At 47.9% G+C, this 12,911-nt stretch overlaps 1 protein-coding gene across 10 annotated transcripts in view; it reads right to left on the bottom strand.

The window, feature by feature from the left end:
- The window catches only part of UBR4 (ubiquitin protein ligase E3 component n-recognin 4), a 142,202-nt gene that overhangs the window by 10,591 nt on the left and 118,700 nt on the right, over positions 1-12,911 (bottom strand). For all 10 annotated transcript variants that reach the window (XM_030805617.1, XM_030805618.1, XM_030805626.1 and 7 more), the window contains 10 exons: positions 12,102-12,209; positions 11,440-11,559; positions 10,483-10,673; positions 9,848-10,021; positions 9,355-9,454; positions 5,290-5,508; positions 4,348-4,461; positions 3,227-3,369; positions 2,683-2,808; positions 1,060-1,254 (listed from right to left, as the gene is read on the bottom strand). In XM_030805617.1, the coding sequence (XP_030661477.1) occupies positions 1,060-1,254; positions 2,683-2,808; positions 3,227-3,369; positions 4,348-4,461; positions 5,290-5,508; positions 9,355-9,454; positions 9,848-10,021; positions 10,483-10,673; positions 11,440-11,559; positions 12,102-12,209 (1,490 nt within the window). The remainder of the gene's footprint in view (positions 1-1,059; positions 1,255-2,682; positions 2,809-3,226; positions 3,370-4,347; positions 4,462-5,289; positions 5,509-9,354; positions 9,455-9,847; positions 10,022-10,482; positions 10,674-11,439; positions 11,560-12,101; positions 12,210-12,911) is intronic.

The raw sequence follows: 12,911 nt of genomic DNA on the forward strand, positions 1-12,911 counted from the left end.
CTTTCAACAGGGAACCGTAAGCCTCTTGCTAGGAGATGGGGCCTACAAGCATGAAAACAGTGAATTAAATGGAAGAGCTAAAGGATACTCAATCTCCTAATTTTTTTTTTTCTTTGAGACATGGTCTTGCTCTGTCGCACAGGCTGGAGTGCAGTGGTGCGATCATGACTCACTGCAGCCTCAACCTCCTTAGCTCAAGCCATCCTCTCACCTCAGCCTCCCGAATAGCTGGGATTACAGGTGTGTGCCTGGCTAATTTAAAACAATTTCTTTTTATTAAGACAGAGTCTTACTATGTTGCTTAGGCTGGGCTCAAGCAATCCTCTTACCTTGGCCTCCCAAGTGCTGGGATGACAGGCGTGAGCCACCGTGCCTGGCCTAAGTGCTTCTTTAAAATTACACTTCCAGGTACCAACCTAACTGTCCCATAATGTGCATATGGATAAAACTACCAATCTCTTTTTTCCTGGCTGCCTTCCTTGTCCGCTGACTTTCCCAGATAATCTTGAACATTCCCTTTCCCTTTACACTTGCCAGAAGCATTACCCACTGTAGACAAAACAGGGATAACAAATCCAGTTTTCCATTTATGAACTGGGTCCTCAGTTCTGCTGCATCCCCTTGATAGGAAACCGTCACCTGTAACAACCCATATGCCCTTGACTAATGATGTGGGCACAGCTCCGACCCGTGGCCTCCCCCCATTCAAGAGAACAGTCTGGAAAGTAGAAGTAGAAGCTGCATCGAAGTAGAGGTTTCAGTGGCCTGACTTTTCCCATTTCCTGCTCCCCTGTGAGCTGAAGTTCAGTCCAAGGATGTGGTCTTGGGCTGCCCATGGTGGGAGACAGGGCAGTTTGGGGGAAGGAAGTTCCCTTTATTGCTTTTTCTGCGTGGCCCTAAAAGAATGCAGATGAGCATCCCCACCTTGGCAAAAAGGCTGCCTTAGGCCAGACACTTGCTCTGGAACTAAGAGAGGCTATGAAAAAGCTGAGGGGATCTCGGGCAGAGGGATGCAGGGTGGGTCTGAGAGATGCCACCCCTGGGACACAGGGTACTGACGTGTTCAGGACGTAAAGCACAGTGTGAATGATGTATGGGATCAGATGGATGTTGCTCTCCCGGCCGCCCCCGCCGGTGTCTGCGCTGAACGACTGCTCCATGGCGAAGCGCAGGAAGAGCAGTTTGATGTCGTGGATGTTGAGCTGGTACGTGGGCTCCCGCTGGCCTGTACATTCCTGGAGGTAAGTGTTGTGTCTAGAGGGAAGCAGAACAAACAATGAAATGGAAGTGAGTTCCTGGTGAAAACCCAGTTTGGGAGACAGAGCCTCCTTCCAGTACTCCCAGGCCTGATGGCTGCCAAGGTTTGCAAACGGAGACAAGAATAAAAGGGAAAGTTGAGGCCAAGGCTGGGGCCAGCAGGACGACAAGGCCATAGGACATTTTCATTTCTGCAGTGACTGAATGTGACACTCTCCAAGTTTTGATGAGAGCCCACCACTCTTGGGGGCCCATTTCTTAATGAACTAATGTTGTAGGACATACCGTGGCTGCATGTGAAGTACATTTTGGAGGAAGCAATGTAGAACTCATCCATTCTGACTGACAAAGTGATCTGTCCATAAGAATGAGCTCTTCAATCTCCGAATAAAAGGGTTTTTTGTTTTTGTTTTTGTTTTTCCTATGTCAATACACATTCTTGTCTATCTGGGCTGTGCCTCTTATTAACTGGGTGACCTCGAGCAAGTTGCTCAAACTCTGCATCTCATCTGTACAATGTATACAAGAATACATGCCTGGCCGGGCACAGTGGCTCACACGTGTAATCCCAGCACTTTGAGAGGTCGAGGCAGGTGGATCACCTGAGGTCAGGAGTTCGAGACCAGCCTGGCCAACATGGCAAAACCCCGTCTCTACTAAAAATACAAAAATTAGCTGGGCGTGGTGGCAGGCACCTGTAATTCCAGCTACCTGGGAGGCTGAGGCAGGAGAATCGCTTTAACCTGGGAGGTGGAGGCTGTAGTGAGCCAAGATCACGCCACTGCACTACAGGGTGACAAGAGCAAAACCTTGTCTCAAAACAAAAGAATAGAGGTTAAGCATTTCAATATGCTGCCCATTATCACTGCCAGCTGCCTGTTTTATGACAGGCATCTTTTTATCCCTGAGCTTTGAAATAGGACTTGGGGTGAGGCACCACTCCACAAGGCATCAGCAAGACATGAGGACCTCACAGATGCTTTAGCTATTCTTATCTGGGTTTTTAGGACCAGGAAGGCCTTCTAAGGAGCCCAACATCCCCCCTGCCACTAAGCCACTTTCGTTATTTAAAGTAGAAGTGAACTCAGAAATTCTGGCCTCAAGGACCAAGTCAGGGTCCCACATCTTATGTCATAAGATCAGCAAAAGAATAGTGAAGACCCAGAAATTTCATCTGGTACCCTGGAAGCTAAGGGCGCTGGTTCCTCCCACCCTGTGGGGGGCCATGTCAGGTTACCCCTTGAGTAAGCCTCCATCCCCCACCCTGTCTGCTCTGGACAGCTCCCCAGTCAGCAAGCAGACAGAAATGGATTCCCAAGGAAGGTAACAGGAAATGGTGTCACCAGGGGATTGGGCTGATAGCGGGTCTTGTCCCATCCCCTGCAAATCCCCTCCATCCCACCATGAAAAATACTCAACACTCACCTTGCCAAGCAAGTGGCAAAAGCTGATTCAGGGACATGAGGTCCCCAGACCGGAAGGAGCCCATTGCACTTGGTGTTGGCATTCTGCAGGGCGGCACTCTCCCACTCTTCCCGGCCTCGAGCCAACCTGGATAGGGAGGAGAGCAGGGACAAGCGACTGCTGACATTAAGGTGGCAACCAGGCACCTGGGCGGGGGCGGGGGTGGGGGTGGGGGTGGTGGTGGGGGCGTGCCAACACTAAGAAGTCAGTCGGCCCAGGCTCCTGACCCTGCGAAGAGAATTTGCCATTTGTAGCCTCAATGTGGTACATGCTGGCTTTGCTGACTCAGGTAGGCAGGGATGCTCTCACCAGCCTTGGGCCCAGGCCAAAGCATATCTTCCTATCATTCAAATAACTGCTTGGGGACCTATATGGTGTCAGGCAGAACACCCTACTCCCCAGAGACTAAGGAGTAGATTTAAAACCATGAGGATGGCAGTCCCACCCGCTCCAGGCCCACAGGCAGGCCTACTGAAGGAGCCATCCCGCAAGAGCCAGGGCCCACCTGACGGCAGCCAGATGGCAGTCGTAGTGCACAATGTTGAAGTGGGACACGGTGCTGTAGCCCTGCTGTTTCCGGGGCTTATTCTCCATCTCCTCCAAGGCTACCCGCTTCGTGAAGGTATAAATGCCCAGGACCTTTGTGGGCTGCAAAGACGACAACATAAGGAGAGGGGAGGAGAAACTCCAAGTCAGGCTCAGGAGAAGCAGAATAGAGGGGCAATGCCTTGGGGTTCAGGTTGCTCTCACTAGGGAAGTTCAGAAGAGCAGGTAAGGCCAGCCCCTCAGTCTGTTGGTGAAGCACTGGGCTGGCCGCAGCCCTAGTGAAACGAGGATTATGGGAGCAACCAGCAAGAAGGGGATGTGGTGCAGATGTAGAGGCATACACATTAGCAAGACTCAGCCATCTTTCTTTATTTGTGCTTCATCTGTCTGAAAATGCAGAAGTGACTTCTTGATATTCTCTTGCTTTTCAAAACCTGCCGGGCAGCTCTGAGGAGCCTGCATTACACAGGACTAACGAGCCCTGTGGCCCAGCCATCTGCCCTTCCACAGCCTGTATTCTAAGCAGTAAGTTCAAGCTGGAAAGAGGCGGCCATCTTTGAGCCTTCAGGGGAGCCAGCAGGTCACTGGCTGCTCTGCTCCTTTCAGGTGGAATCTAGTTTGGATAAGCCTAGAAAGTTCTGATTTTCTCCCCAGTTACCCTGAATGAAGGCAGCATGGTGTGTTTTTAAAAGCCCAGGTCTGGAGTCTGAGAAGCCTAGGCTGGAATTCTGGCTCTGCCATGTGACCTTTGTTTGCTTAACCACAAGTTGAGACTTTTTACAGGTTTAAATAAAATTATCCAGTTTATCACAAAGCTCTGCGCATGAGGCCTCACATATAGGAAGAATCCAACGAGTAGCATTTGTCATGATGATGATGATAAAGATAACAAAGTCTAAAGTTCGGATGAGTTCGCCTTCCTGCCTCTAAAGAGGACAGCTGGTCCTTTTGCTAATCTCCTAAGATGCAGGCCTTGACCTTGCCTAGCTAAGAACAAAATGGCCTGGAGGAGGGGGATGCTACCTAGAACAAGGGGTCAGGCTGGGCCCTCAGGACCGACCGCAGGCCCAGCAGCTGTACCTGGAACTTGTATCCCTCCCTGCAGATGCAGCATGTGAGGCCTGGCTCCTCGATCAGCTCTTCCATCTGCTTCAGGAGTGCTGTCTTGGTCACGACCTGGCCCTTTTCATTTGTCTGTAGGGGAACCCCGGCGGCACGTCAAGGGGATTTCCACACACCCTCTCCCACCCTAGCTTGGAGGTGCTCAGGAACAGGGCTAACCTTCTACCTCCACTAAAAGGACAGGTGCATGAGAGGAAAGCCCTTGAGTTGTCTTCTAACGAGGATAAAGACCCAGGCCCTTCTGCTATTCTCTCTTCCTACAGGAACCACTGAAGCAAAGGAAATCATCCAGCTGGAGCCCTGGCAAGGTGCCACCTGCCATCAGAAAAGCCCCCTTCGTGCCAGCATCTTCGTGCCAGCAATGCCAAGTCTCAGCTTCCAAGGGCTGTTGCACTATGATTCATTCACTGTTCCCATGTGAGCTTTTCAACTGCTGACACTCAAGTCTGTGCTTTGGAGAAGGAGCTTGTAGGACTCTGCTTCCTCCAAGGTGGGACAGTTAGAAGAGCACAGAATCCTTTGTGTCAACCACTTATTAGTTAGTTATGTGCCTTGGCCTATTTACTTCACCTCTCAGTTTCAGTTACTTAATCTGGAAAATGGGTATAATAATATCAACCTCCTAGAACTACTTGAGGGCTTAAATAAGTCCTCAATAAACTTAATGGCCTTATCACCAGTTTACTGTTTTGGTAAACTTCATAAGTCACTTACTCCGAGTCTCATTTGTATGACAGAACAATAGTAGTTCCACCTCTGAGAGGGCCGAACACACCTAGTTCCTTCCTCCTCCTCTGTCCAGCCTTCTCTTTCCCCATGGCCAACCCCAGGGCTGTCCCATGGCCACCTCCTCATCAACAGTGTGGGCAGAAATATGGGGACTCTAGATGGTAGCTTTACCGTCATGCCCAGGGTGCCCAGGGCCTTCTGCCTCATCGCCATGGCCATGCGCTTCTTCTCTGCCCGGGTCTCCCTGCGGGCTGCGTCAATCTTCTTGTTTACGTCAGGGTGTTCCCGCAGGGCTTCCAGCAGGTTCTCTGCCAGGGTCCCAATGCCCTCATCACTGGACACCTGCTCCAGCTTATGCAGGTTCGGGATGGAATCAGTTCCAATCAGAACCTGCCAATAAGAGACCAAAGAGACACATGCCTCCAATTATGTAGACAAACCTTCTTCCCGGGAGCTTAAAGGTTTAGAAACTCTGCCAGCATGCACCATCTCATGTCCCCTGCTCAGCTGTAATCAGGTCCTTTGATTCCACACTTTGACAGACACAGACAAGTGGAAGAGGGTTTGGCTCTGCCACTGCCTCTGACCACTTCCTATGCTCTAAGCTCAGTATTTCCATCTATAAAATGGGGATAGTGCAAGGGTTGCTGTGATGACTAAAAACTAGATAACATATGCAAAGCATCCATCACAGAGGATGTGGAAAGGGGCCAGAAGAACATCCCCTTATTCTAGTAAGACAAACAGCAACACCTGATGAGTACTGAGTGGTGAACTCAGCAGCCAGAGCAGGTGCTGGATGTTCTCATAAGGACCTGCCCTAAGTTCTCCACGGGAGCCCCTGGGTCCACCAAACCTAGGAGCACAGTTTTCTCAGGCTAGGGATACTAGAGGTGCAACGACTACAAGCAGGTATGGACATTAAAAACTTAAACAACAAAAAAGGTATTAACAAGAAACCTCTGTGCCTGAAAAAGCTGGAAGTCACTATGTATAGCACCATGTGATAAACAGGGGTGGAGAACAACAGAAGGCCAAAGACAGGTGTAGTTGGAAAAAGCACTCCAGGTGAGCTCACTGAGAAATATTACCACATCCCTGAAATCCTCACCAACCTGTCACAAGTGACTTGACAGCAATTATTACATATGAGACAACAGGCTGAAAATAACACAGCCAGCAGATCACTCAGTAGCTCATAAATCTGTTCTCACAGCAAGTCCACTTCCAATCTGTGTCTCAGCGAAATTACCTATTCCCTCATGTCTCATGCTCCTAAATGCTGAGCCCATATTTAAACTCCTACTGAGTTTTTCCACAGGTACCCCAAACTCAACATTCTGGCTGTTTACTGTGTGTGCATGCTTGCACATGTGTGTTTTCGGTGCTGGGAAAACAAAGACCTTGCTCTCATTTAACTTACATTCTAGTTATCAATAGGACAGACCATACATTCATAGCATAGTCTAATGAACTCTCCTCCACCTTACTCACAAACTTTTGATCTTCTCCATCTCAGTGGCACCACCATTCACCTCATCACTCAGTCCAGAAACTGAGCAGGGTTCTTGACTCATTCAGCTTCTTCGCTTCTCACGTTCAGTCACTCTCCAAATCCCATTTATTCTTCCTCCCAGCTCAATCTCTGTTGAATCTATCCATGAACTAGTTTAAGCCGCCATTTCTCTCATTTCAATTACGATAAAAGCCTGTCAACTGTTCTTCCTACCTCCAATCTCACCTCCCTTCAATTCACTCTCTATAATACAGCCAGGGCACTGCCCTCAGGAGAAAACCCACACTCCTCTTCTGGGAGAAAGAACATGCCTTGCCCCTGCTTGGGTCTCCATCGGCAGCTCTTGCCATGCCTCGCCTCCCACTGCAGCTGCTTTCAATTCTTGGAAGGCTTTAAGCTCTCTTTGGCCTCTGAGCCTTTGCAGGTGCCATGCCCTCTACTTAACAATCCTCTTTCCTGAGGCCCCTTCCACACTGCATCTATCTCGCTGTTTAGTTATTACTCTGTATTTGGCTCTATCTTTCACCAGACAGTAAGCTCCCAACAGGCACAGGCAACAGCTGTCTCCTCAGTCTAACACAGGACCAGCTACACAACAATACGTGTTGAAAGAAAAATGAATGGCCATAGCATAAATGCCAAGTATCTAACTAGATAAAGCCTTATTCTAAAGAAAGTAATTCAATTTGGTAACTAAGAATAAGCCTGGATGGCCAGGCACAGTGGCTCACACCAGTAATCCCAGCACTTTGGGAGGCTGAGGGGAGCGGATCACCTGAGATCAGGAGTTGGAGACCAGCATGGCCAACACGGTGAAACCCTGTGTCTACTAAAAATGCAAAAAATTGGCCAGGTGTGGTGGCAGGTGCCTTTAGTCCCAGCTACTCGGGAGGCTGAGACAGGAGAATCGCTTGAATCCGGGAGGCAGAGGTTGCAGTGAGCCGACACCATGCCACTGCACTCCAGCCTGGGTGACAAGAGCAAAACTCCATCTCAAAAAAAAAAAAAAAAAGAATAAGCCTGGAAATCAGCTGACTTTGAGTTCCAAACTCATTGTGTTGCCTTTGGCCAAATCACAACTGTGTTCCTTGATTTATCTATATACAAAATAGAGATGTTACAAGGATATGGAAAACAATACATGTGAAATTCCTATGCAGGAAAAAGTATCTCCATAAATATATACAATTATGACTCCACTGAGTTGAACAAAAGTTTAGAAAAGGGATTTCAGTGAGACACAGCGAAGAATCTTTACTGTACTCAAGTTACCCTGTTTTTGGAATGAGTTACCAGAACAGATTACCAAATGAGACAGTGGAACTCTTTTCAATGCAGAACACTACAAACAGGAAAAACGCAATGCTGAGGACTCTCAAAACTCAACATTAAAAAACAAACAATCCAGTTAGAAATTGGGCAAAAGACATGAACAGACATTTCACTGAAGATACACAGGGCACATGAAAAGACATTCAACATCATGAACCACTAGGAAAACACAGAACCACATGGAATCACTGCACATCTTCCAAACAGTTCAAACTAAAAATAGTCACCAAATACTGGCTAAGATGCAGAGAAATTGGAGCAGCCATACATTTCCGATGAAATGTAAAATGCTGTAGCCACTCTAGAGAACAGTTTGGCAGCTTCTTATAAACAAAATACGCAACTACTATACAACCCAGCAACTGCACTCTTGGGCATTTATCCCAGAAAAATGAAAACTTATATTCACACAAAAACCTGCACACAAGTGTTCATGGCAGCTTTATAAATAACAGCCAAAAACTGGCAACAATCCAGGTGTCCTTTAACGGGTAAACAGTTAAACAAACCTGGATGAAACTCCAAAAAATCATGCTGAGAAAAAAAAAAAAAAAAAAAGACAATCCCCAAAGGTTACATACTGTACAACTGCATTTATACAACATTCTTGAAATGCCAAAGTTACAGAAATGGAGAACAGATCGGTGGGTGCCAGGGGCTTGTGGCAGGGGAGCAGGGGAAGATGGATGTGGCTACGAAAGGCCAACAAGAGGGACCCTTGTGCTGATAAACCTGCCCTGCGTCCTGACGGCACTGATGTCTATATCCTGGTTGTGGTGTGTGCTCGGGTTCCACATGATGTTACCATTGGGGGAGAGTGGGAAAAGGACCCATACAATTTATCTGTATTGTTTCTTAACAACTGCATGTGAATTTATAATAATCTCCAAATTAAAACTTCGATTTAAAAAAAAAACCCAGCCCTGGCCATCTATCCAGGGCCAGTTAGGATCGGATTTGTGAGGGGTTAATGCTCAGCCCCATGGGGAGAAATCAGGAATGAGCTGCGGAGTGGAATGGGTAGAGCTCCCTAAGAACAAAGTGTTCAGCTGCTTGAGGCAGAGAAGATAGAGGTGATGGTAATATAAGTGTCCTAGTGACTGTGGCCAGACACCCAAGTGTTTTACTCTCTGGTCAGCCAATCCCTTATGGTTCAACAGCTGCACAGCTGACCCATTAGACAATGAAGCCCCACTTAAGAATGAGTTCAATGAGGAAATCACAAATACAACTTACTTCTCTTAGCACACAGAGATGAAGTAGATGACTTCTGAGGCTCACTTCTACTCTAGGAGTCTCATATATTAGGGTAAGTCGTGTCTCAAGGTGAACTAGGGTGGTTATACTTGTACCCCTGTACCCTCACACTACCTGTCCTGGCTACCCACCTGGGTGCCAGGGTGCTGGATGGCCAGGCCCCGAAGCAGCCTTAAGATAAACGGCAAGGCTGGGCGAGACAAAAACTTTTTCCAGATGTCGGCATCCAAACTGCAAAGCAAAGGAAAGCTTATTAGCAGGCCAGGGAAGCAAAGGTTACCTAGAAACCAGTTGTTGACTCTGGCTTGTTTAAACTCCCAGTGCGTGTTTAACCATGACCCTCTCCGAATGTCATAAGAATCACATAGAACCACCCAGCTCAGCTGAAAAGCCAGAAAGAAGTGAGTACTCTAAGTAGAAACCAAAAAGTTGCCATCCTCTTCCCACAAGCCCCAAGGACTCTGCAGTGGCTGAATGGTCACCCACATAGTTTCCAGAAGCGGTTGGGAGGCCCCAAGGAGGGCAAGGGGCACACATGAAGCTTTACGCCAAGATGCTGATGGAGAAGGAAAAGGAAAGGGCAAAGGGGAGGCAAAGCAGCCCTGCTGCAGGAGGGCTTCATACTTCTTAGCGCTAGGGATGTGCTTTTTCATGTAGTCAAGTGCATTCTGGGTGATCCCCTTCTGGAGAATCAGATCCTTCAGCTGGTGCCCATTGCTGTTGTTCTTGATGCCTGCTGCTATTTTACAGAAGCAGTCCAGGAAGACTTTATCATCACCACTGTGATCTTCATCATATCTAGGAGGAAAGAGGAGAGTTTGAGGGTGTGAAAGGCGGGACAAAACCCAGTCATGTCACCCTCTTGGTTAACAACTGTCAACAGCCTATAAAAGATCAAGGCTAAATTCCCTAACGTGACACAAAGACCTATCTGCCCCGGCTCCTGCCACTCTCCCTGTTACCTGCTATGTCTCCCACACTCACAGCCTTCTCTTGCACTCACATTTGTGCACACGTGGCTCCATCTCGTCATATTCCTCCCATCTTGCCAACCACTTTGCCTTCTCTGCCTAGCCAATTGCTACTCTAATACAGTATATTTTAACTATTCACTTCCCAACTAGACTGAGCTCCTTAAAAGCCAGAACGAGGACACAAAAATCTAATAGGAATTCAGAGGATTCTTCCTCATCTCACGGACCTAGTTCAGGGTTTTAGTGGAGACTCTCACTTCACTATATGAAATCCAAGTAACATACTTATCAAAGTTGCAGTATGGTTTGAATCGCTCCACCAAGATCTGCATTTTCTCCACCTCTCCAAAGGAAAGGTATGGGATGATGCGAAGCAGGCCCTGGAGCACACTGGGGTTGGAGCGAACAAAGGTGCTGTTGATCTGGTCCAAGAGCATCACCAGTTGATCCTTGTCACCTGTCAGGAGGAGGTTGCCCTACAACAGAAAAGAGGGTGAACATGCCATTAATGCAGTCAGGACTGTGGCTGCAGCCAATATCTGAGCCCCAAAAGTCACCACTTCCATCAGAGTCATTAGGAATACCCCTAGAAGAACTACGTCTCGGCACTTCTTGGGGAATAACAAACAGTATGAGTTTCACTTGAGAAATTCGTTTCTAAATTTCTGTGACAGTTCTATTAATAGTCTCAGGTGGTCAAAATATACCAATACAATCTTCCCTTCCTGTAAGAGAATGCAGGCTGCTGGACATTCACTTGGTCATAGCTCTAGCCAAATCATTAGCACCAATAAGAATGGAGGAAATTACAGGTATAGCAGGTGGAGAGAAATTCTGGGAGTTGGAGACCTGGGTTCTAGGCCTGATTCCACCAGTAACCAACTATGTACCACCGTTGAGGAAATGCCAAGCCCAGGGAAATGAGGTGGGCTGTTCAGTTCCTCAACTATGAAATGAAAGGTTGGACTAAAGCCTCTGTCTATCAACTGAGACATGCCAGGATTCCATTAATAAGCAGCTTTTGAGTGAAAGACTATCCTTAGCAATTATGCTTGCTCTGAATCCAAAGATTTCACATTGCGATACAATTATGTCATCATTAGTTGAGTCCTGACATTCCAATGCTTAAGCAGGCTCCACCATTCTCAGGTGGGCTAAGCCAGACACAAACAGGCCTATTGTGGGCAATGAGACAGTGCAGGCTCTCAGTGCCTGCGGATGGAGGGGCCGGGCCCCACTCACCTTGTCCTCACTCAGGGGCTCAGCATTGGACTCATCTAGAATGATCTCCATGATGCTAAGCACCTGCTCAGCCACAGCTGCACCCCCACTGTCCTTGCTTTCTTGTTCAGCTACAAGGGCCTGTAGGAGAAGGAGACCCAGTCACTCTCAGAATAAGACCACAGCCACTCACTGCTGATGACAATTGCTCTCAAGGATGCCCTCATGGCCTTACTCCCCAGAGACCATGTGTGTATGACCGTGTGTATGTATGTGCGTGTATATGCATGTTCTGAGAGGGAGACAAGCGTGTGAGCTTTTGGTGACAGGGAAAACATGAAGTTCCAGATCTCTTTCTTTGCTGCCCCAAGGAGAGGGGCACTTCTTTCCCACTGGTGTGTAGTCTAGACTGCTTAAGAGATTGCCTTTCTCTTATCTCTGATCTGAACTCAGGAAAGGAGCAAGGAAGCTCTTGGGTGCCATGGCAGCAGCATGGGGGCGGGGGGTGAGCCAGCCAGAGGAGAAGGGCAGCTGAATGACCCAAGCCTCTGCACTAGTCAGCCAGAGAGATGAAGGACTTGAACAGGTCGTGAGTCCATTTCATCTGAGCCCAGAACTGAGAGTTCTTTCACACCCAGACTTCCAAGGCCCACTTTTCTTCACCTGCAGCCCATGCTCCTTACCAGGTTTAGGGTCCCCAGCATGACGTTCAAGGTGTTCATTTCCAGTTTGACCAGTTGCTGCCGGTTGACTTTCACCTTCACACAGTAACTGAACAATTTCAGTAGCACCTGACAAGAAAAGCCAGTCAAAACCCATGAGGCCACATGAGAGTGTAGGACGTGGGGGCCAGTAGGAAAGGGATGTCTAAGCAGGGTCTACACCATCAGCAGGGGCTCCTCCTGAAATGAAGAGGACAGGAGGGAGAAGTGGCTCTTCAGGGGACACGGTGAGATGGCTGGGCTCTCACATTAGGCTGGTAGCTCCATTGGCTGGATATATCTCTACCATCTCTAATACAACGGCAGTGACACCAGTTCCTAATGGAAGAGGTGATGCTCTGTTTGTTGTCTTGGGGGAAATCCCAGCATCAACTCAGACCCTAAACTAATAGTAAAGAAAATTATCCCAAAGCTCGTGGCCTGTGAGAGCTCAGAAGCACACAGGTCATTTAAAACAAAGGCACAATAATAATAATACATATTCTCGTAAACCCTGGGGGAGTGGGGGTGGGGGGTAGTGAAAATAACAGTATAATATTTGTGGTGCCTCTCTGGAGTGCTCTAATCCTTACTAAGGAGATTAGTTGGATGAATACCCAAACAAAACCCTACAATGCAAGAAATGAGTTACATTACAAAATCCATTTTAAAAACAACAATGATAATGGTTAACACAAGTGCAGCTATATGGGGAAAGACGGTCAGATGCTGGCTCTATAAAGAGGTATCAGAGAAGGGAAGTGGGCCAGCAGGACGGGAAAAGGTGTGCCT

Source organism: Nomascus leucogenys, chromosome 24 (assembly GCF_006542625.1).
Source record: "Nomascus leucogenys isolate Asia chromosome 24, Asia_NLE_v1, whole genome shotgun sequence".
Classification (NCBI taxonomy): Eukaryota; Metazoa; Chordata; class Mammalia; order Primates; family Hylobatidae; genus Nomascus; species Nomascus leucogenys.